The 25,395-nt window shown below is 40.1% G+C and overlaps 1 protein-coding gene across 1 annotated transcript in view; it reads left to right on the top strand.

Moving 5' to 3' along the window:
* Window positions 1-25,395, top strand: part of LOC110987091 (E3 ubiquitin-protein ligase HECTD1-like) — a 51,701-nt gene that overhangs the window by 18,583 nt on the left and 7,723 nt on the right. The window contains exons 4-35 of the mRNA XM_087146658.1: window positions 1,512-1,739; window positions 2,332-2,598; window positions 3,164-3,222; window positions 4,306-4,520; window positions 6,294-6,367; window positions 7,735-7,833; window positions 8,018-8,141; window positions 8,318-8,507; window positions 9,213-9,348; window positions 9,742-9,918; window positions 10,044-10,272; window positions 10,751-10,926; window positions 11,430-11,594; window positions 12,306-12,443; window positions 12,739-12,885; window positions 13,183-13,274; window positions 13,742-13,853; window positions 14,441-14,575; window positions 14,858-14,997; window positions 15,452-15,595; window positions 15,923-16,102; window positions 16,697-16,869; window positions 17,212-17,385; window positions 17,523-17,714; window positions 18,069-18,284; window positions 19,840-20,085; window positions 20,740-21,026; window positions 21,548-21,704; window positions 22,495-22,583; window positions 23,283-23,413; window positions 23,828-23,888; window positions 24,662-24,844. Coding sequence (XP_087002784.1) covers window positions 1,512-1,739; window positions 2,332-2,598; window positions 3,164-3,222; window positions 4,306-4,520; window positions 6,294-6,367; window positions 7,735-7,833; window positions 8,018-8,141; window positions 8,318-8,507; window positions 9,213-9,348; window positions 9,742-9,918; window positions 10,044-10,272; window positions 10,751-10,926; window positions 11,430-11,594; window positions 12,306-12,443; window positions 12,739-12,885; window positions 13,183-13,274; window positions 13,742-13,853; window positions 14,441-14,575; window positions 14,858-14,997; window positions 15,452-15,595; window positions 15,923-16,102; window positions 16,697-16,869; window positions 17,212-17,385; window positions 17,523-17,714; window positions 18,069-18,284; window positions 19,840-20,085; window positions 20,740-21,026; window positions 21,548-21,704; window positions 22,495-22,583; window positions 23,283-23,413; window positions 23,828-23,888; window positions 24,662-24,844 — 5,136 coding nt within the window. The remainder of the gene's footprint in view (window positions 1-1,511; window positions 1,740-2,331; window positions 2,599-3,163; window positions 3,223-4,305; window positions 4,521-6,293; window positions 6,368-7,734; window positions 7,834-8,017; window positions 8,142-8,317; window positions 8,508-9,212; window positions 9,349-9,741; window positions 9,919-10,043; window positions 10,273-10,750; window positions 10,927-11,429; window positions 11,595-12,305; window positions 12,444-12,738; window positions 12,886-13,182; window positions 13,275-13,741; window positions 13,854-14,440; window positions 14,576-14,857; window positions 14,998-15,451; window positions 15,596-15,922; window positions 16,103-16,696; window positions 16,870-17,211; window positions 17,386-17,522; window positions 17,715-18,068; window positions 18,285-19,839; window positions 20,086-20,739; window positions 21,027-21,547; window positions 21,705-22,494; window positions 22,584-23,282; window positions 23,414-23,827; window positions 23,889-24,661; window positions 24,845-25,395) is intronic.

Raw genomic sequence — 25,395 nt, 5'->3', positions numbered from 1 at the left:
TCAACCTGTGTCAACTGAGGATTGCGAGGGAGGCGAAGTGGGACATGGTTCCGACACTTCTTTCCGTGGATAGAGACCATAATTTATTTTTAACAAAATACAAACAAAGAAAGGTCACAGAGATAACCCGATAACAAAAACTTTATTAGATAGCATTGTACAACCATATTACATGAACCCAATTGCACAAAATTTTAAATAAATTATGCAAAAGTGATTTTTAAAAATAAACACGATCAGATTTGAAAGAAAATACGTCCGCAGTCTTTCCCATTTAAAAACCACTTTTCCAGTTTATCCAAACAAACAAAATAAGTGTCATGTGTATTAAGACCCGATAAAAACATTGGTAATATTTTGAATTTTTGTGGATATTCTGCACAAGAAGCATTTGTCCGTAGTAGTGCAAGGATACGTACATTGATATACATGTACATGTACTTGCACATGTGCACACAGAAATCATGGCCGACCATCAATTGACAGAGAGCCAAAGTTGAAATTGATAAAACTAACGAAGGACAATTCACAATAGCTTAAACATAACATGGTGTATCCTTTTTGAAACACTATTTCAGTTACCAAGATATGTAACGTGTGGAAGGACCAGAGAAAAATTCAACATTTTGATTTAAAAATACCCTTTTTTACGTTCGGAATGTAACATACACAGACATCTTTCATGATTTTCTCTGATATGTCACTTCTGATGAACAAGAAACACATCACAAAATGAAATCTGAAGCCTGATCATATTTCTCTGTTATAAATTCAGAAAAATCTTGCACAATGCAGAAGATCTTCGTAGATAGATTTTGGTATATGTACATGTACATGTAGTTGTTCTCTGGTAGGCATCGCCATTTTAACAAGCAATTTAGCAAGTAACCGTGACTTTGTTGAATTTTAGTGCATTTCATTACATTGATGCTAAAATGTTTATATCCAACAGAAATTTGGCTAAAAATGTGTTTTATGTTTCTAATTTCCACCAACTACATGTACATGTATATCAAATTTTATACACAAACTCTTCGAATTCTGTGCTGGTCGGATTGTGGAAATTTACTGTCAGCCAGCTGGAATGCTGGTCACATGCGGCCAGCGACAACCCTAATGTACATGTACCCGTATAATCACAGAATCTGCTCTTCTAATGTTTGTAATTTACAAGTAAATTTCAGGGTACCGCACCTTAGTCAACAAGCATGCTATATCTGATTTTTTTTATTTTACAATTATAAATTTAAAGGGGTCATTGAAAACAGTAAAATCTAGACACTTGAAAGTTGCTAACGATGAGTAATGTGAAGCGGGCCAGTGACATCCGTTTATATAAATACAAATAGGATTATGGAAATGGGAGGAAAAAACAGAGTCCAACCATGACTTCATCCACTAATTAGAGGACTCTGCCTTCCTCTAACCTTCAAAATCTTCCCAATTGTATTATTTGAAAGGATTTGAGAGGGTTAAGTTGAATCCATTATCTTCTCTTATTCCCTACACAGGTTCTAGAGTTGATGTGTACTCGTGAGTCAGGATCCATCTTTGAGGCTGGTGGTCTACATTGCGTGCTGTCCTTTATTCGTGATAATGGTAGTCAGGTCCACAAAGACACATTACATTCAGCCATGGCTGTGGTATCCCGACTTTGTGGCAAGATGGAACCTAGTGATTCCTCTTTGGAAACTTGTGTGGAATCACTGTCCACACTCCTCAAACATGAGGATCCTCATGTAAGTCAGAGTCAACTTTTTACAACAGCTCTCCTTTTCTCTGCACTTCCTTTCTCTTACATGTATATCCTCTTCACGTTTCAATCCTGAGGTGAATTTCTTCAACAATCAAGGCTTCACATTATAAAAATACTGGTAAAATGGCTTTCACAAGCATGCAACTTTTACTTAGATCAGCTGATTTCCTCGTTTTTCACTTCACACCCTGCTATTGAAAATTGAAAAACACTGTAAAAAGTCTTGTAAAGATTGGAATTTCCTTGTGTGGACTTGGGCATGCGTGAGGGATATTGACAGCTACATGCATTTTGGCCAGAAATAATGGTTGTCTTAAAGTAAAGCAGTGAGTGAGCCAAAACAACACATTATATACATGTACATGTAAGCCACTGTATCCATTACCCATCTGTTAGGGATACATGTATGTCAGTTGAATTTAAATTCTAGATTTGCTATGATAGAAAAATATTTGTCCATGAATTCCACATGATGTAGAAAAGAAAAACTACAATCTGTAAGATGAGCAGTGCCCTTAGAACAACAAATTAACAAGATTTTACTTCAAACAACTGCTTTATTTTTCTCTCTGCAGGTTGCTGATGGGTCCCTGCGCTGTTTTGCATCATTAGCTGATCGTTTCACTCGGAGGGGTGTAGACCCCCTCCCACTGGCCAAACATGGCCTATCACAGGAGTTGTTAGAAAGACTGGCTAATTGTGGCTTGACTGCTGCCATGGCAACAGGTACCAAGGCAGCGGGTGCCACAGGAACCACTCCTGACTCTAAGGGTAACCCTAACATCTCAACTGTCATCAGCTTGCTCTCCACGTTATGCCGAGGTTCTCCCAGTGTTACACATGTGAGATACTGATATCATTCTTTGAAATTTCAGATTCTAGTTTTCACGGAAAGTGAAAACAGGTAGTGATGTACTCCGAGATAAAATTACACTTCTTGTTGTGCTACTTTATCTACTGAAATTTGATTCTTTGCTTTGGAAAAGGATAGAATAAATGGAGTGCATTACATGCATATGCAAAAATCCACAGATGAACTCCGGAACAGGTCATCCTCCCATGCAAATCTTTGTCCTTATTTAGAGTAGAAACAGGTGCTCTAGAATTCTGGCAGTACCCTTGGATGTGCATCAGAAATTTTATTGAATATTGTTTCTAATACAACAAGGGGGCTTCATGTACCTGTACATTCATATTGAATGCTACCATCAAATCCATCGGCTACCAGTACCACATTGAGTTGTTGGCATGTAACATTGTACACTTTATAAAAAACTCTGCACCGATCTAAAACTGGTCTTTCATTTACAATTACCTTATCTGTATGCACCTGGCCAACTCACCAAGTTTTCCCCACTAAATCTTTAGCATTTAAAGGAAGTTTTGATTTCCCCCATTTCTGGACAGGATTTACTACGATCTGCGCTACCTGGTGCTATAGAGAAGGCGCTGCAAGGCGATGAGAGGTAATGTGAAGTGCCTGTCTTGAGGATTTGGGAATCCTGAAAATATATTCCATGGTCATGCACGTAAATACAAGTAACTATTTGAATTGATTGTTATTGGATACCAATTCTAATGCGCCATAGAAAACAAATTTCAAATTTGTTTAAATTATCAGTTATTACATTGCACTTCCATTGGTATAATAAAGAACTATCATTTTTATCATAAGAAGAAACTTACAGCCTTGCATTTTCTTGCAGTAACATCCCACCTCAAACGTGAAAATATCACATAAAGCTGGTTTTGTTGTGGGGAAGACAAGACATTTGTTCTGTTACTCTGTAGTTGAGTACTCAGAAATTTATCTCTCTGTCATTTCCTGCATTTGATTCAAGGAAGTTTAAAAGCAAGTGTTGCACAGTACATGGAGCTTGAAAGCAGAAATTCTAAATAGTACTCAAACCTTGACCAGAGAGGAAAGGAACATTCCCCTGAATATCCATCAGTCTATTTCAAATTTAAAAGCAAAGCATGAAACCTGTTCATGTGAAACTAAAATAATGCCCTTGAAGCCTGAACTATCGTGTTGTTGACCAGGATGTTACATGTGCATAAGTACACTTGCTTGTGTGAATGATTTCATTGATCATTTTAAAGTTATGTTGTTTTCCTTGTGCAAATATTCTAATTATAAATAATAATACCAAGCAGTATTTGTGAATTAATTCCGTAAGTTTTGAATTTATGGAATACACACAAACCATTACACTGCCTGCTTGAATTTGGATTTGGTGCTTGTAATTAGGTGTTGCACCCTATTTCGATAAGGTGCAAAGCAGCTACACCTATCCAAGAAACCTGAGCCCACAGCTATTGAGAAGACCAGATGGACACCTGCTCACCCAATACTTAAATGAGTCTTAGTGCTAAGTAATAGAAGGTAGTTAACTGTACAGTAGGAAATTACAATTCCATGTTGTTTGTTGTTGTACAAAAGAGATATGAAGTCTCAAGTTCCAATCTAGCTGTTATAGTTGTTCAAATTTGGCATGCTTTATTTAGCTGACGGTCAGTAAACACATGAAAAATGTTGTTTCCCCAAGGTGTGTATTGGACACTATGCGTCTGGTGGATCTTCTCTTGGTGTTGTTGTTTGAGGGGCGTACTGCTCTACCCAAGTCTAACATTGGTACAACTGCTCGTACAATGAGTGGTTTGCGACGCCTAGATAGTGCCGGTGAACGATCACATCGTCATTTGATTGACTGCATACGTAGCAAAGACACAGATGCTCTGATAGATGCCATAGACACAGGAGGTAGGGGAATGCTCATTATGTTAATGAGTGAAATACATTCAGTAACATGTATTCTTGAAGTCAGTGGTCCAAAACTTGACAGTAAACCATTTAGTAGATTGATATTGGAGATCAGAAGCTGTGCCCGAAAACTACATAGGGTATGAAATTCTGTTTTCACTTTTGTTGTGAGTACATTTAGGGGTCATCCATTTTTGTCATTTTCACAAGTGTGGAAATTTGTCCTGGCCCCCTCCCCCTGTAAGAGTACAAAATGAAATGCTGATTTCTCTTTGGTGTCTGAGGACCCATTCTAACTCACAATGTACAGCTGTTAATGTGCAGTAGACGACCAGAGAATAGTGGCAGGAGGAAAAACAATGTCCATGACAGGCCTTGACATTCGCGGTTTCCCAAGTGCCCGGGACAAATTCTTCTTTCAGTTCGGGCAAGTAATAATTAAGGACAAATTGCCCCATGAACAGGTACCTTTTTCTTAAAATAAAAGTGTCCATTTTTTGTGGCCAAGAATAGCAGTCAGAACATGTGCCTTTGATTTGATCTCCTCTTCACAAAAGCTTAAAAAAGTGGTAAAAAGTATACAGTTACAATGATTTTTTGCATCGTTCCCATACAAGGGAAAATGCATACATAAATAAACTGTAATGTACACTTGTGTCTGGGTACCAAACCTCATAGCACGCACGGTGTAGCGGAGCTTTGGGGGGGTGCTCTAACACTGTGACTGTGACTTCAACGTTAGTGAATTTTTCCTGGTACTTGTGTATGTACCTTTTATGTATGACACCAGGCAAAATCATCATTGCCCAAACTTGTTTGAATGATGCATCCGAGTCCTGCGCACACGCAATAGTTGGGGGTCATAGTTAGCTGGTCTATCATAATCGTCATTTTTAACATGTTTCTAAAAGCGTACGTAACCAATTCACCCCCTCCCCCCAGCGTACGCTTTGTACTCTCATGGAAATGATGACAAAAATGGATGATCCCTTATATGCATGAGCAGTCTGCAGTCTGTGTAAACATCATGTGAAATTGTTTTGTAATCTAATTGATTGGTACCTGGTATCATTAATCTTGGAAGTGTTCCTTGTCAAATTTAAACCTTAAAGGAACCAGGAAATTTTTTTATAAATTTTACTAAAAACCCTTGAAATTGCATCTTTGGGTTTCAATTAACCTGATTTTAAATTTTGGTTTTGCAATTTTAACCTGTATTTTGATGCTTTTTTGGTTTTTATGCTAATGCTATTTACATATTCAAGAGCAGAACTATGATGTCATCCAAAGCACTGAATCTCAATGTTGCACTGATTTGTGCACAGAAAGTTTCTAGATTTTTTAACCACTGTTATGGCAGATTTTATTTTCTTTGACAATTTATTGCTATGTAAGTATACGGCAATAATCCAGCAAAAATCCTTTTCACAGAAATGTTCCCAGATAGCAAATTTGGGGTTCACAATTTGAACATGAAAACATGCAAGCTGAACCATGTCTTCCTGGAATTACATCATCGCAAAAGTGCCCTCACTTGTCCAGAAATGCTTGGTTAATTTTTAATGTTTGAAAAAGTACACCGTTCAGTTCACGTAACTCAAAAAAGATGTCAAACAGTCTTCATACATGTCAGCAGAGTACAGAGATACACAAACTGTGATGCTAAGAAAAATTCGTTTCCTGGATCCTTTAATAACGAGGCTGGTGTACCAGATGAGAGTCTCAATAATCGATCCTTGTGATTTCAAATGAATTTGTGTTTACTTTTTACAGTTGAAGTCAATTATATGGATGATGTGGGCCAAACACTCCTCAACTGGGCCTCTGCATTTGGAACTCAGGAAATGGTGAATATTTCATAGCTTTTACCCTAACATCCTACATATTGTTCAAGAATCAGGTATTACTAGTCGCTAATCAGTCTCCATCATGTCACATGTCTGGTCAGGAGTTACCCTAAAATCCTACATATTGTTCAAGAAACAGGTATTACTGGTCGTTAATCAGTCTCAATCATGTCACATGTCTGGTCAGGAGTTACCCTAACATCCTGCATATTGTTCAAGAATCAGGTATTACTAGTTGCTAATCAGTCTCAATCTTGTCACATGTCTAGTCATGAGTAACCCTAACATCCCACATATTGTTCAAGAATCAGGTATTACTAGTCGCTAATCAGTCTCCATTATGTCACATGTCTGGTCATGAGTTACCCTAACATCCTACATATTGTTCAAGAATCAGGTATTACTAGTCGCTAATCAGTCTCCATCATGTCACATGTCTGGTCATGAGTTACCCTAACATCCTACATATTGTTCAAGAATCAGGTATTACTAGTCGCTAATCAGTCTCAATCATGTCACATGTCTGGTCAGGAGTTACCCTAACATCCTACATATTTTTCAAGAATCAGGTATTACTAGTCGCTAATCAGTCTCAATCATGTCACATGTCTGGTCATGAGTTACCCTAACATCCTACATATTGTTCAAGAATCAGGTATTACGAGTCGCTAATCAGTCTCAATCATGTCACATGTCTGGTCATGAGTTACCCTAACATCCTACATATTGTTCAAGAATCAGGTATTACTAGTCGCTAATCAGTCTCAATCATGTCACATGTCTGGTCATGAGTTACCCTAACATCCTACATATTGTTCAAGAATCAGGTATTACTGGTCGCTAATCAGTCTCAATCATGTCACACGTCTGGTCAGGAGTTACCCTAACATCCTACATATTGTTCAAGAATCAGGTATTACTGGTCGCTAATCAGTCTCAATCATGTCACATGTCTGGTCATGAGTTACCCTAACATCCTGCATATTGTTCGAGAATCAGGTATTACTGGTTGCTAATCAGTCTCCATCATGTCACATGTCTGATCATGAGTAACAGGACAAACAGTGAAAAATAATTGCTTTGACACAATTGGTTTGAATAGCTTGTCAGCTGAGTCAAGACTTAGAGGACTTGATAATAATTCTGCTTGGTATCTTCCTGAATCCATGTAGCATTGTTTTTACGTACATGTAAACTTTCTCATTAGAAACTGAAAATATAGAATTACAACAGTTTTTACTTCTAAACATTGAATGTTGGAGAAAAACAGCAACTTGATAGAAACACGTGCATTAGAACATGCTTTATAACTTCTCCCATATTTTCTTAGCGAAAATTTATTTCATTTTTATACAAACTTAAAATAGGTCGAGTTTTTGTGTGAACGAGGAGCAGATGTCAATCGAGGTCAGAGGTCATCATCACTTCACTACGCTGCTTGCTTTGGCAGACCCCAAGTTGCAAAGGTGCCTTGAACCCTTGATTCAAAATGCGAAACTTACACGGCTACTTGTTATGAACCACTTTCACACTTTCACTTTCATTTTTCACAAATCTGTAGAGGCTTGTACAGTGACATAAAATCTATCAAGCTTACAAGCCCTGTTCTAGAGATTTGTAATTCTCTCTTTATATCCATCTTTGTGTTAGACACTTCTAAGGCATGGTGCCAATCCTGATTTGCGTGATGAAGATGGCAAAACTCCACTAGACAAGGCAAGAGAAAGAAACGACGAAGGTCACCGTGAGGTCATGCAGATCCTCCAGTCACCAGGTAAGCTCAAGGTCATCTAATTATAATCAGATGGTAAAAAGTGTAAGAGTTAAGGAAACAATTGTTACAGGTGAAAGTTCTTGAAGGTGAGAAAAAAAAGTACTGTACCCTCAATACCACCCTTGTCAAAAGAATACTGGCGGGATGTGATTAGATGATTTATTTTCTTGCTGAAGGTGAATGGATGGTCCCCGTGACTCCAACAGCAGATGCTGCTGTCTCCAGCCCTGAGGAGGCTACTAAGCCTGAAGGAGAGATGGACTTTGCTGAACCTAAAGGTGATCCAGAGATGGCTCCCATCTACCTCCGCAAACTCCTGCCTATCTTTGCTCAGGTCTACAATAACACCATGATGCCTTCTATTAGGTATGGATGTCAGCCGCTGCTGTAGCTCTGGTATTTTTTGATATAAGTACATGTACATATATATTGATGTAAAAGGTCTTGTATGTCCCATGAGCTCCATCCTCCACTTTGCGTGGTATGGTACTTGAATAAAAGAATAAATTACAGTTTTGAAATTGAGGGCACACCAGTTTCATTTTTCGTTGCATACCCATGCTAATGGGCTATTGGCTCTGCATACTGAATTGCCATCTCCTTGTGTAAGAGCAAATTACTGTTAGTTCAAAGCAGATTTGGTTGTACACTTGTGTTGATAGTCTATGGGCCTTTGTATCAGATTTTTGTATTAGTGGTGACTTAAGCATATGATAAGCTTTGTCACCATGTGCAGCTGCAAACACACAGAGACACCATCGAAATGTGCACATTCACATGAAGTCTTACCATGTTTGGGTAAACCAGTGTTTGGTTGCATTGTGTTCTAAGCAGCCCTCAGGATTAATCACAGATGGCCGTCTACTTCTTACAAGCTGCAGTTCATTGTAGGATGGAGGAGTTGGTTGTGTTTATATGGAAAGGATATTAACTTAAAAAGAAACATGAATGTTTGAAAATCTTCAGAAGCTGAGCTAACATGTAGATATTTATTTACGTGTACTTACACAGGCAAGAATTGATTCTTATTTTTAATTGTCCCATGATCTTTTCTTTTTTCCCAATCTCCAGGAAAGCTAGTCTAGCCCTTATCCGTAAAATGATCCACTATACTCCATGTTCACTGCTCAGTGAGGTATGCGTTGGGGAGATAGCCAGCTTTACACAGGTCCTGGTCGAAGTCTTAGCTGCAGTGTTGGATCATGAGGTAGGAACTTTGATGACTTTGAAAGCATCCCTCCGACTGTTGATGTGCATACCGAAAAGTCCTGCTTCAGATAGCTTATTTTGATGCATTAAAATCTTCATGATTCGATATGATTTGGTCACATACAAGTAAACAAGGTTGCAAAACTTGTAGTCAGATTTTCAAATCAGATGATTATATCACAGCATCAAAGTGAACAATACCCAACACTTTTTCTTTACAAGCTGTGTCTGAATCTAATGTTTAGATTTGTTTACAACTTCCATCTGGGTTTTTCAGTCTGGTTCCATAATACTTAATGCTCTGTCTACTTTGACGTACCCCACCACTGACCAATTCTCAGTCTAGTCCCACGACACTGACTGCTCTCTTTACTATGACACACCCCACCAGGATGATGATGATGGCCACTTGACAGCTTTACAAATAATCCAAGACATCATGCGTAAAGGTCAAGATTTATTCTTAGACCACTTTGCCAGGCTAGGGATCTTCAGCAAAGTGTCCTCATTGGCTGGTCCACCTGATGTCATTGAGGAGGAAGGACCAACATCACATGATAAGAAACAGGTGGGAAATTACAGTCACTGCATGCATCACCTGTTTTATATTTGAGCAGTTCGAAGGTATTGTAACAATACACATCTTTATGAAGAGTATTCCAGCAATGATGTCCCTTCATTTACTATCTTCAGGAGACAGGAGATCAAGAGTTAGAAGATGCCAAGGAGATTGTTGGAGGTCGTCCTTACCATTGGAAGGACTGGTGCATGGCTAGAGGTCGAGATTGCTTGTACATTTGGAGTGATGCAGCAGCACTGGAGCTGTCTAACGGTAGTAATGGCTGGTTCCGGTTTATACTAGATGGTAAACTGGCCACTATGTATTCCAGTGGTAGCCCAGAAGGAGGCTGTGACAGCTCAGGTAAGTTAACCTTTGACCTTTGGAGAGCCGGCGTGTCTTGTAGCATACATCCATTAATTAATAGTGGGATGTCAGTAGTTTGACTTCAAATTGTGTAACTGAAGTTCATGTGCATTCATATTCTTGGAACAAGCCATAGGATTGCTACTGTACCTGTTTTAATTGGGAACTCACGCTGTTGCCATTGGAAACAACTTGTAAATAGCAGGTGTCCTTTATATAGGCAAAATCCATATGTGCATGTTATCTCCATAAGAACCCATGAATGTAGTCATGCACTTGTGGATGCTGCTTTTGACGGCAGGAAATGAACCCTGATCTTTAGAGTAGATGTGAAAAGGAAAAAATCTCCAATACTAATAGTAACTGAGATAATTGTTGCATGTGCGGAATTAACTGAATATGACCAGATGAGTTGTTCCTGTTGCATTTATGAGGTAGCTCTCAAGAATAAATGTTCACTCTTTGGTCATTTCAGAGAGCCGTGGAGAGTTTCTAGAGAAGTTACAGCGTGCACGGAGTCAGGTACGAGCAGGTGCTTGCAGCCAACCTATCTTGAGCACTGTAGGCCCTACAAAGCTGGTTGTTGGAAACTGGTCTCTACAGTGTAAGAAAGAAGGAGAAGTGATTGTACACAACTCAGATGGGCAGCAGGTAGGAAAAATGGTAACTCTCTGCGAACAAAAAAGGGAATGTTGCATCAAACTAACGTATTTATGTGTATAAGAAAAGGGACCCAAAGTAAAAGAATATGCAACAGTAAGCTTTGTGAAGTTTGAAAGGTTAGTGTACTGTGTTTCAACATCTTAGAAATATCACAAACATGTAAATACTTATCTGATTGTATCATTTTGTTGAAAATTAAATTGAGTGGTTAAACATCAAACATTGTTCCTTTAATAAAATTTACATGAGTTTTAGTACACCCCTGCATTGACAAATATCAGGAGCAAAGCAAGCTTGATACTTCTCAGTAATTTTGCCTGGTTTACTCAACGCCAGTTACGTGTAGCTGGAACACCAAGTTGTATGATGCAAGCAGACACTTAATAATGGAATTAACAAAGAAAATCAGTTTGTGGTTTCGGAATTTGAGTCCAAAATCTGTATAGAAGAGAGTTGATGTGGAGCAACTTGTTTGTGGTCTTATTACCTAGGCTACCATCCTGCGTGAGGATCTAGCGGGGTTTGTATTTGAATCCAATCGCGGTACTAAGCACACATTTACTGCCGAGACATCCCTAGGACCTGAATTCTCTACCAGCTGGACAGGCAAGAGAGGCAAGAGACTACGCTCTAAGGTGGAACAGGTGAAGCAAAAGGTCTGTGTCAAAAGATAATGTCTTGCATCAATCTCTCACAGAATCTAAGCTGTGGAAGTCCATTCCTAGCTGAAATAACTTGAATGGCTATTGGATTACCTACTCGGAACAAGCCATCGTCTTTGAAAATTTCTTAACTGTGGGTTTTGCCCTCACACAAACATATTCACAGCACTATATGCAGTGTTTTCTGAGAGCTCTTGAAAACAACTGAAATCTTCCCAACTCAAACTGCGTATTTGGAAATAGTTTGATTGCGGTACCCTGTGCTAAATCTGACTCCAACTGATCCGCTGACTCTGGCAAACTTGGTGGTCAAGTGGTTAAGACGTCTGCACTTGTAAGCAGGTGGTCATGGGTCCAACTCCCATCCGAGTAAAAGCTTGTGAATTTTTCATGAGCTCTTAGGCAACACAGAGTATACAGTGTTATAATATGTGGAGATGTATGGGCAAAACCTATGATTTTAAAAAATACTAAGCATCTCCTTGACTCAAAGTAGATCTTCAGAAATAATCTTAGAAATAACAAAAAGTACTGTAAAAAAAAGTGAAGGAAAGAATTAACTGTGTAGCTGCATCCCCCCTAATTTCGCTTTATGTTCACTACAAACTCACTCTAAACTTTTTCAATATTATCATCTTGGTTAAATATGTGTCTTGTCGTGAGGATGTAACATGACATTGTTTTCTGACCTGCTGGGACTTTCAGGTGAAGAATCTTGCTCGTGAATTGTATGACTGTCACTTCAAAGCGGCAGAATCTCATCCTCGAGACATCGTTGCCAAGCTCCATTGCATCGTCCAGCAGATAGAGCAGGCCTGTGAGATGCATGGGGACCTCTCCAAGGTTAGCTTTGTCAAAATCAAAACGGGGCTCCAGGTGTTGGACTTGCAGAAGAAACTTGTCAAACTTAACTATTGACAGCTGGCATGCATGATCTTACGGATTGTTATCCGTGTATTGTTGTTTTCATTTAGTATCACGTTAACACTAATGTACGTAGAATCATAATAAAATCACTGCTATTCACACAAATTAACCAGATGTAAACATAGAAAAAACTGTTTAGGAACCTGTGTAGGATTTCCGTTTAGTAGCGTCTATCCAAACTTAGGTCCTGCCACTTTTTTCTTTCTCACAGCCAACAGAGGGAGAGCACAGCTGGTCTGAAGTGTTGAAGACAGCTCTAGAATCCCTGACCCTCCTCCTAAAGGATGAGAATAACATCTCAGCCTATGAGCTTCACAGTAGTGGTCTGGTTCAGGCATTGCTGTACTGTCTCAACAATGTAAGTCACTCCTAGGGCCAAGAAGATTTCGTGCATCTTTTTATTTCCTAGAGAAGTGTATTAGGCGCTAGTGCCTTATTGGTTGTTGGTGGCTTGGGTTGTACTCCTTGGCATTCAAGAAATAAGGGCTGAAGATGTAGATGAAATGAGATATTTTATTATCAATTATCAGAATGGCCTCACAGTACCCCTGGCCCTGCACAGATACCCACATGTTCGTGTGCATAGTTTGTGCGTGCTTTACAAGGCTTACACCCGGTTTTGGATTACCACAGTTTGGTCTCTTCTGCTATTCAGGGTTTTGACCATGTAGCCTGTCATGACAGACATCTGAGGGAGAGAATTAGCCTTTTCAAGGCTGCTTTCAGAGATACAACAGATGACCAAGGGTAGGTTGATTGTTGAATCCCTCTCAAGATTTAGACCAGCTATTAACTCACAGATTCATATTTAGTTCTAGTCTTCCATTAGAACAACTGTATATGTCTTTGAAATTGAAATTTCTGTTTCAAGGCACATTACACTGAAGGAGTGGCATCAGTAGAGCATAGTTTGTTTCCAACAGTGATTTCTTACGAATTACACTTTATTACTTGTAATGTGGAAAGTAGCTATTTTCTCTAAAAGATTAAAGTAGTCAATTTATAAAAGAATTTACTCATTGTTTTTGATTCTTTGTCCTTTAATCATCACATTTCATTCATTATATCCTTCAGTTTTCTGTCTAGTTAATCCATTACTAACCAGATTTACATGTACCAAACACACCTGGCTTTAACTGGTTACTCCAAAATTATCTGACATTACATTCTACACGATATACTCATGTGTTGGTTTTTTTTCTGTCCAAACTCAGTGTGGTCACTCCTGCAGTGATGTTAGTTCGTAAGCTGGTTGCTGTGTTAGAATCTATTGAGAGACTGTCGATATTCTTGTATGACACACCAGGATCCAGCTATGGTTTACAGGTATTTACTCTAGGAAAGAAGACAAAAATCAGTAGAAATGATAAAAATATTGAAGAGCAGTACAACTCATCAAAAGTTGTGTTTTCAGTTATACTTTCAAGAGTGAGTGTTGTGTCAAAATGGCGAGATGCAGATTTATTAGCCTTGGGGACAAGCAACATGAAATAGTCACATGTATAACATAGGAACTTTTTAAGATTCTTATCTTAGTGCATACATTACCTTTAATGACCCTGCTGTGCCTAGTGGAATCAAGGAAACTGAAAAACATTGATTAGGTCAGAAAATTCATAAATATTGTTTTTGACAAAAAGAGATTTCAAGAGGCTGTATCTCTTTAAGAGTTATTTGAAGATCCTTGGATCCATTCCTTGTTCTTTGAGATCTGCCATTATTATTCAATCAATAATCAATTACTCATCAATCCAATCTTTTGGCATTAACTGTATCTGTTGAGAAATATTGACCATGGCTGCAAAAGCAATATTGAGATTTAACTGTCATATAAAGAATATGTTTGATCTATCCATTGCATGGTATCTATAATCTATCACAGAGCCTCTGCACTGTGTAATTTTTTGATCCAGGTGTTGACAAGGAGATTGCGTTTTCGTCTTGAGAGGGCATCTGGGGAGGCATCATTGATAGATCGCACAGGTCGCACACTCAAGATGGAACCTCTCACCACCGTGGCTAGCCTGGAGAGATACCTCCTGAAAATGGTACGACAAATACAGAAAACAGTGGATAATCGAGTCATGGTTGTACAGACCACCAACCCCTTAGCATAAAAAGTTGCCTAAAATGCAAAATCAACAGAACTCAATATAATTCATTCATAATGCTCAAAAAAGCGTTCTGCAAACTAAATTTGTGGTTGTTTAATTTTGAAATGCAGTAAGGCATTCAAGATTTGTATCTGGCAGAAGTTATCTAAAGTTCTCCAACCTCTAATGAACCTTCAGTTACTGAGCTGATGTTTGAGGATTCTGTCTTTTTTTCAGGTGGCTAAGCAGTGGTATGACTATGAGCGCTCCAGCTTCGCTTTTGTCAAGAGACTGAAGGAGGGCCCACCTGTCACCTTCAGACACACTCATGACTTTGATGAGAATGGAATTGTCTACTGGATTGGCACCAATGCAAAGTAATACATAGATGCATTATGATAATCAGGTGTAGACTGTTACCATGTTTGCCCACAATGCATTCCCTATGTAAACTAAGTGGACTGACTAGACCACATGCACTGAATATCAAGTCTTACCACTAATCACCCAAATGAATCTTTGTCTATTAACTGCAGACAAGACAAACCAAACTTGAACAGGTTTTCTTCATTTGAATATACTCTGGGTTATCAACAAGTTTGAAATGACTGTCCTGAATCAAGACTAGTTAGTTCGTAGAATACAAAGCTTTGTAAAATACAACCACTAAATTGATCAAGCGATGAAAGGCAGTCCATTGTTGCTCGTCACACATTCCCTGTCTTCCTATCTTTTTAGCCAACCTGAGTGTTTCCACGCACTTGCTCATGACTGTATTTGCCCATGTTCCATTCATACAGACAGCAGTATTATTCCTTCTCTTACATTCAGAACTGGCTATGAGTGGGTCAACCCAGCCCAGTATGGCCTGATAGTAGTCAATTGCTCAGAAGGACGGACTCTGCCCTACGGTCGGTTGGAAGATATTCTGAGTAGAGATACCTCTGCCTTGAATTGCCACACCAATGATGATAAGTGAGTGCAAACCCCCATGCTGTCTTCATTTATCACCTATCGGTAGGGTATCTAAAGGATAGTTGTCACTCTCACTTGGTTGACTTACTTATCCTTCATTTAGTTACAGTGTCGGTGTTTCTGACCAGAGTGATTCAACTTTAGCTAAAGGAAATATAAGCATGCAGCCATGCTCCAAAGTTACCACCAAGACAGCTCTCTTTTCATCAATGCCTTACTGGCCTTTGTCATAATACCTTCTATTGCCAAACTTTCTACCCCCTGGGTACTAACCCAGTCAGAAGCCACTGATGCCAACCTCTGTGTATTTGTTCCTTTATCTTACAGGAAAGCCTGGTTCTCTGTTGACCTTGGTTTGTGGGTCATTCCCTCAGCTTACACTCTTCGCCATGCTAGAGGCTATGGGAGATCGGCTCTGAGAAACTGGTTGTTCCAGGTGTCAAAGGATAATCAGAACTGGTTGACTTTGATGACGCATGCAGATGATAGCTCTCTTAATGAACCAGGGTAAGGAATTTCACATGATGAAACTTCAAATCCTTGTAAAGTCCTTTTCACACTAGACAAAGCTTGGGGTTGATGCATGGATGACACAGGGTTGAAAACTGGCGACGACTCACATTTAAAAATTTTCAACCCTGTGCCAACCTTGCATCAACTTGATTGACTTCAACCTGGGTTGAAGTCAGCCCTGCTCCGGACCAGGACTGAGATGTTTCCACCTGTGTTGAAAACTTTTTTCCCTGACGCAAGTGTGAAACAATGCTGGGTTGAATGCGGGGTTGAAAAATCAAAGTTTCAACGCGGCGCGGCCATGGGCTCACCCAGGGTTCAGTTCAACCGGGATTGACTAGCGGTAGTGTGACGAGGCCTTCAGGGTATTCTCTTCTATCTGGAAACAAACTCTTCCCATTGAGGAAAGCTTTGGATTATATGACAGTCTGTTTGAGAATATCTGACTGAAAACAAGCTCTTAACAAGATGACCGGTGAGGCTTGACGTCTTGCTTAGAACTCCAGCTGTCTTAGCCAGTTGACCAGTAAGTTTACTCGGGTTCACAAGCTGGTTCTGATGCAGGAGACACTTCATTATTCATTTCAGTTCAACTGCAACATGGCCAGTGGAGCCCTCCAAAGATGAGAAGCAAGGATGGCGCTACGTTCGTTTACAACAGACAGGAAAGAATGCCAGCGGTCAGACACATTACCTATCGCTGTCTGGTTTTGAGCTGTATGGGACAGTGACCGCCGCTGTGGAGGAATCCCTAGGCAGTAGTGAGTACCTTCAGTGAATTGACATCGTAACCCCAACAGGCCAAAGTTGATATTTCAGTGAAACAAAGTCATTTGGAATAAAGAATCCAACATCACACCAACTTCGTGTTCAGTTGTTGGATGTTTATTCCTGCACTGCCAGGCCCAAAATTTTGATTGTCCTTAATAACCTATGGCGCATTTCAGTATGCTCAGTTGAAATACCATGTTGGCTTTGTTCTGTGTTGGAATGATCAACACAAAATTTATATGTGAGGGAAATAACTTCCAAAGAAACTTTCCATCATGATCACTCATGGTTCTTACAGTGATTTTCTTGTTTCTCCCGCGCTGGTGTGGCAGGTAAGACCGTGAAGGACACAGAAGCTAGTCTACGCAAGCAGCGTCGGTTAATGCGTTCTCAGGTCCTGCGACAGATGGTGAGTGGTATTGGAAGGGGGCGTGGCATGGACTGGAAATGGAGGGAGCAGGAGACCCAGTTGCTGGAAGGAGTGGTCCTAGCAGAGCACAGAGAAGGTAAAGAACCAGACCTTGACTGTAAGTAAAACACACAAGTCTTGGAGGCTCAGACCGTTTGTGCTTAAAGACCTGTTTATATGAACGCATTAAAAACAGTAATTGAGTGGATGGGTCTGTTATCTTCAATTTGTTAGCCTCCAGTAGCAAGCATGCTAGTGCAGCAAGCCATCCTCGTTCAGGAGAGAAAACTCCAACAGATAAAGCATCTACAGCAGGTGCCACAGGGGGAGGTAGTGGATCAGGAACCAGTCTAGTCAGTCGTAAGAGTAACTCTACACCCAGCCTAAATGAGACAACACCAGGGACTAACAAGACAACTTCAAAAGGTACACTCATGCTACCATGCTTCATATCAACACAATCGTGTTTGTCAGGTGTAATAGATGTTTAGGTTTTTTTTGTACTTATTTCATTTCTCAGTAAAAAAAGCGCAGTGAACAAAGCAAACGGAACAGAAAAGGAGTAAAGTCAAACAAATTACAACCTGCTTTTGAATTCGTTTTTATTGACAGTTGTATTGTTCATGTATTGTGGCTGTGGTAATTAATGGTAGTATTCCTGGATTTGGCCAAGGTTGGAAAGGATTGAGGAGTTGTAGATCTTAGAGGGGAATGTGATATAAAACAGGTGTTAGAGAATGGGCATATGAATTACCTAATATGATCATTCATCCCAACCAGATCGAGATCATGCCTCAACCTCTGACCTGACCTCAAGTATTACCATGGCCACCTCCATGGTGGAGAGTGCCCTCATGGCCACAGTACGAAGCAGTCGACTGAGCGGAGCGGAAGACATTGCTGAGAGTCCAGAATTGGTTGCTGAGATGGAACAGACTGCTACGGCAACTATGGAATGTAATGCGGCCAATAAGCAGGCTGTTCAACCCACCACAGGTTAGTCCAATTGTTGTCTGTCATACAGGTAGTGCATTAGTGACCTATTCCCATGGAATGAGAGATAAGGAAAAACTAAGTCATATTAATTTGTTGTCAGTTGGTAAAGAAGGAAAAGAGATATTTAACCCCTTCGCGCCGGTATTCTTTTGACCGTGACTGCTGGGCTATGGTATGCCCTGAATGGAGGGCTTCGTCCATCAGCAGGCCCCATTGAACCAGCAGCTGCATGGTGAATAGACTGTATGTGTGGTATGCACTAATCCTCACACAAAGCTGCGGCTCTTGCCGTCTCCCGGAGCGAAGGGGTTAATTTGATGGTGCCAGTTTTAAATGTCAGAAAAACTCTGGCAGTTGATGCATATGATGAAAGAACTCTACATGTAAAAGAATGCTGTAGTTGTACCTACTTTGTTCTTGTTTTGTGGGAAAAGGTTAAATCTCTCTCATAACTAGATGGGACTGGTTCCTGATTGCAAATGTAAATGTTCACAGTTTTTTAGTATTTGATTTGTGCTGTCAGGGGAGTGAGTCGTTGAGTGTTACCATAGGAGACACTTAAAGGAGTTTTTTTAGAGTTTAAGGAAGCAAGCTTTGGTATACTCATCAGAAAGTTGCCTCTAATAGCTTGTGCAAAACTAACAAAGTTGGCTTGAAAGCTCTGCTAGATCAGAACCATCAATCCTGTTGCATAATACTGCTAGTTCCCCCACACGCTAAAGAATTACTTGCATTTGAAGCTTACTTACACTGCTTGCTGGAATTGTTGTCAAAGTTGGGAGTTAAGATTCATGTCATGTTGTGCATGCCATCTGTTATGCTGTTGACCCATTAGCCACCAGAAGTTCACGCCTTTAGTATTTGTAGGGTGCTGCAGTGTTTTTAGTTGATCTGTGCACATTTCGACCACCTGTTGGTATAATTGGTTTCAGTCTCTTACCAGGGCGATATTTCACATCTGCAGTCAATTTTTAAACGTCAAGCTAATTGCCATGAAAGTGATTTTAAATTCAAATGGAAGGAACTGTTTACGTCAGTTATGGCGGTGTCCAGGGTGCATTCTTCTAAAATTCAAATGTCGCCCTTCAGATATCAAGTTCAAGGGATAATGTTCTGTTGGAAAGAAATCTATTGTTAATATGGCTAAAATCACAGAGTGATCACATGGTTGCGCAACTTTGCTTTGTCCACGATACAAAATTCTGTCTGTTAATGACATGTTCTCACTCAAAGAAAATGCCCCAGAGATAATATCGTTCCATTTCTTAAGTCTCATTTCACCAGTTTTTCATTTTCTGTGGATCAGTTGGACAATACCAATTTCAGAATCAAAAGTCTTAACAATACTTGCCTGCTGTTTTCTGTCATTTGTTATCTCGAGTTGGCAAAATTAAGTGATAATCTCTGCTAATGCCGTCACAAAAAGCAGCACATATCACCCCTTGCATCTAAACTGACTCTGTCATTTGAATGCACTCTAAGCCAAATCCTCCCCAAACAAGCAAGTTGACCCCTGTTGCCTTGGCTATCCTGACCTTTTACCATCCACTCCTAGGTACCCCAGTCTCTACCACTACTGCCTCACCCAACAGCACTAGTAGCAGCACTTCTAGCAGCATGAGTGTGAGTGTTCCCAACTTGTCCAGCACACGAGATGTTGTAGCTGGATTGATGGAGTCGTTCCCTGCCTTGATGCGTCGTAGTGGGAGCGGGGGTAGTGGCAATGCAGTGTTATCAGGCCGGGGCACCAACTTCACCTCAAGCTTTGTTAGGTTCCCACTGTCGTCTGGACTGTCTAGCAGTGAGTAGGGCTTTTGGGCATTTTCTTCTGCCGTCCACAATTCTCCAAGATTTTCTTGGCATATAATGCATCAAAGCAGAGCACATTTCTTCTGGAAGAAGCTTGCCATTAACTTACAACTTGGGATGAATTTGGGAGGGGTTGATAATGTAAAAGTGGATCACTTCTGAGCCGTATTAAGTGCTGAGAGAAAGTATGTATATTGAAGCCGGTGCTGAATTAATACCTTCCTTGTCCACTTGCAATAAATTCCACCCACACCTGTCATGTGCATGCAATGAGTTGTCTGTGAGTGGCAAGTGTTGGTGCATAAATGTTTGCATTTGCATGCTGAGTGTAAGGAAATGATGTATTGACAAATTTCAGTTTTTGAGTTTGCTGTCTGCAAATTATCTAGGTCAGCTTACTAAGTTGACGCCATGATGTTAGGGAAGAGATCAGTCACCAGTGGCCGAAGTCAAAGAAAAACAGGGTACCAACAGACAGATGGACTGTCTTTTAGCTAAGATTGAAAGATGAAGTTGACAGAAAAGATTGAGTGATAAAATGTAAAGATCTTGGACTTTGGAGACATTTATTTTTGGATGAGAGGACAAACTGAAGATTTTTGGTGCCTCACCGGTCCCTACTTGTAAATTGTTACTTGACCCTCAGGCAACTTCCTCAGCAGTGCTCAGAGTGCTCCTAATCTACCAGCCACCACCTCCTTGGCTAACACTACTAGCAGTGCTACAGCAGCCACGGTAGCTTCTACATTCAGCTCAGTCCTTGCTTCTAGCATGACCTCCAACTCCAGTGAGAGTGATAACGAGTTCTTGGAGAATTGCCGAGCCAGTTCTTTGTTGGCTGAGCTGGAGGATGATGAATTCTGTCCTGAGCCTGAGGAATTGGACGATGAAAACGAGGATGATAGTGAAGGAGATGATTATGAGGATTGCACGGTAGGTTGACGTCCTCCAGTCACTAATCCCAGCCCTCCCCCCCCCAAAAAAATACCAAAATATTGCAAGCTTTCCATTGACCTGCCTTGATATTCTGTTTTGTAAGTGAAATTATTGATGGCCCACTCTGCCAAAACTGTGTTGAATATTTTGAATTAAACTCTTGCTGTTTCAAAAGTGGATTTATGAATTAGGATATCCTGCCTTATATCATTAGATATTTTGATAATATATCATGAAAAGAAATTAATTTCATTATTGATATTGTTCAGGGAGACTTTCAAATATTGCTAAAAAATATCATGCAAAAACTTACTTTCAATTAACAAAGTAACTTTTGCCTTGATAGCGTCCCTGTTTATGAAATAATACTGTATGTTCATTGAGTGGAGTCAATTTGGGCTTGTTTCACCCAACTCATCTTAACATCCATGTCGTATATTGTTTTTTAATTGATCAAGCTCAAATTCTGTCCCCATGGATTTCACCAAATAAATGGTCTTTTTTTTTCTCTTGTTTAGGAGGAGGAGGATTATGATCCAAGAGGCAATCGAAGGCGTACCTGGGATGATGAACATGTCCTTAAGAGACAGTTCTCAGCCTTGGTCCCAGCTTTTGATCCACGCCCAGGTAGAACCAATGTCCAACAGACCACAGACCTTGAGATTCCACCTCCAGGTAAAAGTCTTATATATTTGGAGACAGGATTTTAGAACTTATTCTTTATAAACTTTGTATGGCTTCCATGGAAATGGTTGAAGTAAAAGATGCAAAACTTGATGCATCGTGAATGTTACTTTCTACTCTACACAAAAGCAAAGTCATGGCAGCGGTAGGTATTTATGCAGCAAATTCACCCTTAAGCACTTGCTGCTGGGTGGAATTTGAAGTTGCATGACGTAAAACCAGGAGATTTTCAAGATTTTCTGTATTCAAAATTCTTTAAAAAATCATAACTTCATTTACTGGATGTTTACACCCACACGAATGACTGTCTGGTGGCTACTCTAATCTAATAGACAACACCTATTGATGCCCGAGTATTTCAGCCAGGCCTGCTGCCTTGTAAAGAGAGCCCCGATTGTGCGGTGTTACATAAGTTTCTTTCGTTCGCAAAAGTGGCACAGTGAGTGGTTGGCATCTTTTCAATAGGGGCCAGATTAGCATGCAGCAGTACTGTATCGCTCATCACTGGAGCGCTAGAGCACTTTTGTCCCCGGTGGTAATCCGCTCGCGCTGAATACCACAATCAGTGGTATAATCTTTCAAAACAATGATCGATTTCCTCTTCTATTGACAACTGAAAAAATGTTAGCAATTCCCAGCAGCTCTAGCCCTTGCTGTAATACTAAACATCTCTTTACTTCAGTGAAATGCATAAAAGGACTGTGTTATCTTCAATGTTAATGTTACCTTTATCAGGTACAGCACATTCTTGAATTCATGTTTCTTTATTATCATCTAATAGGTTCTCCTGACACCTCCTTCCGAGATGACGGAGATTCCACCCCTTGCCCTCATCTAGCTCTATTTATCAGGGGACCAGGATTGCCTGGGGTATGCTACCTGTCTCTTCATTTGTTTGCTTTATTAGGCAAGAGTACTCAGATCTGCCAACTTTCTGGATTCAGAACTGGGAAAAAAAACCAAAAATTATTATTTTAAGAACTCTTGGCTAAGCCGACCAACAATTTACCAATATATATATATATGGAAAAAAAATTTTTTTGTTTGTTCTACTGTCCAACTGATGACAAAGTTCCTGATTAAATTTTGTGAGCATTGGTCTTGGCAGGTAAGGGGATAAGTGGTATTTTGGGGGGATGGGATATTTGGTATTCTTCCCTCAGATGTGAAGACCCTCATTTGTTTTAGTTGAGACCGTAGAAATGATTTTTGGGGGTTTTTCCCCCGTCCTCTAAAGTTTGCCTGAAAACAAAAAACCAGAGCACCAACTTCCATACCAGCTGCTGCAGAACAGTCAACCAAGGCTGTTCCTGTATCATAGGGAGAAATGTTCAGTTAATGAAAACGGGGGGAAAATATCAAATGTAGAAGACGTAATATCTTGTATTTTATCTGTCTGTTAGTTTGAATTCAACATGTTTCCAGTTTGACCACTGTTGGATCTCAATAGTGAAAGTGGAGATGGTAATAATAAAATTGAGTTTTTGTATTAAATCACACTCTAGTTGATTGGTGACAAAAAACATTCCTGAACATATTAGACTTTTATATATCTTTCCATTGTTGTAGATCCCTGAGACAGAGGTTTTTTGTGAAGACCCCTGCTCTACAGTCTTCAAGTACATCCAGACGTTATACCAACATACACCAGCTGGTACTAAACAGGACAAACTCAGGCGTATATGGGAACCCACCTACACGTGAGTGGTCATGCGTTTTGCTTTTCTGTAGTCTGGATACCGAGATATCAAAATCTCATTCAGATTGGAAATCAAACTACAAGGTTTCATAAATCCAAATTATGTTTAATTCTCTGCAACAAGTGCAGTTTTCTGTTTATTGTTTTGATTTGTAAACACAAGGTTTTTCTATTTTTGATAAGATTTAGGTTTTTCATTAATATACCAACACTGTACTTGCATTTTCTAAGGATGAAAAAAGTTTGTAGGAGATGTGCACTGCTGTGATTGTAAAAGAATCTTCAAAGGTCACTTGTTTAAAACACCCACATATAAGTGTTTTATCTGTCTGCTGTTTGATTTTCCTTGAAGTAATTTTGACATGTAAAGAGTAAGTTATGGAACTTAACGCGTATTATGTATTTTTTCAAACAGAGTTATTTACAGAGAGCTGAGACCAGAGGATGCATCCATGTCACTTACTCAAAACAAAGAGGTAAATTCTCTCTTCCTACAAAAAGTCTTCAGAGAAATACCTGCTGGGGAATTTGATCATTTCCGTTCACCTGACCCTGCTCAAGCTTACCCTTACACTCTCATTGGCCATCTTGAGGTCATTGTTTTACAATGAGGTGTATATTTGTAAGAGTGACACAATAATGTTGTGCTTGCAGAAGAATGACACCTGTTGTCATGACATTAACATGTAATGTTAACTACTGCCTGCCGGGTGGAGTTAGCGGCATTCATCACGTGCTGCCAGACGGCAGTGTTGTGTGTACTAATGCGGCCAGATTCCACGAGTGCCCAGCGGTATTTTATCGCTCTTCGCTGGAGTGCTTTTGTCCCCGTTGATAATCCACGGGGGCTGGCAGTGGCAAACAATGGTACTGTTTCAAAACAATGACGGATTACCTCCGCTAAATATGGCCTGCACTCTGCAGACAGCATATGAAGCTTGACAGCTGACTGACAGCAAGTAAACTTTTTCTGACTTTAATTTTTTTATAAAGAAAGTTCCGATTTTGGGCACCCCGGCCATGCGCTTACAGCTAAGGTCTCCAGTACTGGGCTCCCCGGCAGGAAGTGGTTAACCCCTGTGAACAGGTGTACCCTGTGCATCCATTGCTTTGTATTCTGATCGTATCAATAATGAGCATCCAAGATTGACATTACCAAAGCTGAGTTGAGTCATCAGATTGACTCACTGATAGGTGATTCATGTTTCATTACTCACAACTTGTGGCAAATTGATTTACCCTTTTGTAGGGTCGATGGTCCATCCCATTTGTGGAGCGACATCTAGGCTCCGATCAACTCCCCAAGACAGAGTTGATTTCCTACCTTCAGCATAACGGCGATGCCCACTTCCTGAGACGATGGAAGATGACAGGAGCAGCTAAGAATATACGCAAGACAAGAAACTGTTCCCAGCTCATAGCAGCGTACAAGGCAAGGCATAGAATATGTACAGCAAATAGTACCAATGATCAGGCTTTGATCTTTACAGCGGCCACTGCCCCAGTGAATTGCCGTGATGCCTAAAATAAAAATAAATATAAAAAAAATAAATAAAAATAGCGCGTACCTTTCAGCCACTTGGCCGACGTGCCCCTCTTCAGTGATCAGTAGGCCTACATGTATTTAAAGTTGTATTCAACTTTCAAGTGACCGTTTAGCGCTAGCATTTCTGTCAGCGGCTGGCCAGCCGCGCCGAGTACTTTTTTTTTTTCTCGGACTAGTTTTGCATCGCCCTGCGGACAACATGGTATGGCAACCAAACCAACGTAGTTGACTTGTGTGACTCTAAAAACGTGGCACCAGACTACTTTTTTACATAGACTGGTTACAGGTCGCAGCACAGAATTACACATTCTGCACCGATTGGATTCTGTACATTGCACATGTTGAGACCGAGTCACTATCTAGGGGGGATTGTGGACGTTAGTATGACCCAGTCTATTTTTTTCCTGGCTATTGTACTGGTATTTTGACTCTGTGAC

The sequence above is a fragment of the Acanthaster planci genome, linkage group LG01 (assembly GCF_054643075.1).
Source record: "Acanthaster planci isolate LZ-2023a linkage group LG01, COTS_SCS, whole genome shotgun sequence".
Lineage (NCBI taxonomy): Eukaryota > Metazoa > Echinodermata > Asteroidea > Valvatida > Acanthasteridae > Acanthaster > Acanthaster planci.
The sequence above is the reverse complement of the archived record's forward strand: the minus strand, read 5'-3'. Positions and strand labels throughout refer to the sequence as shown.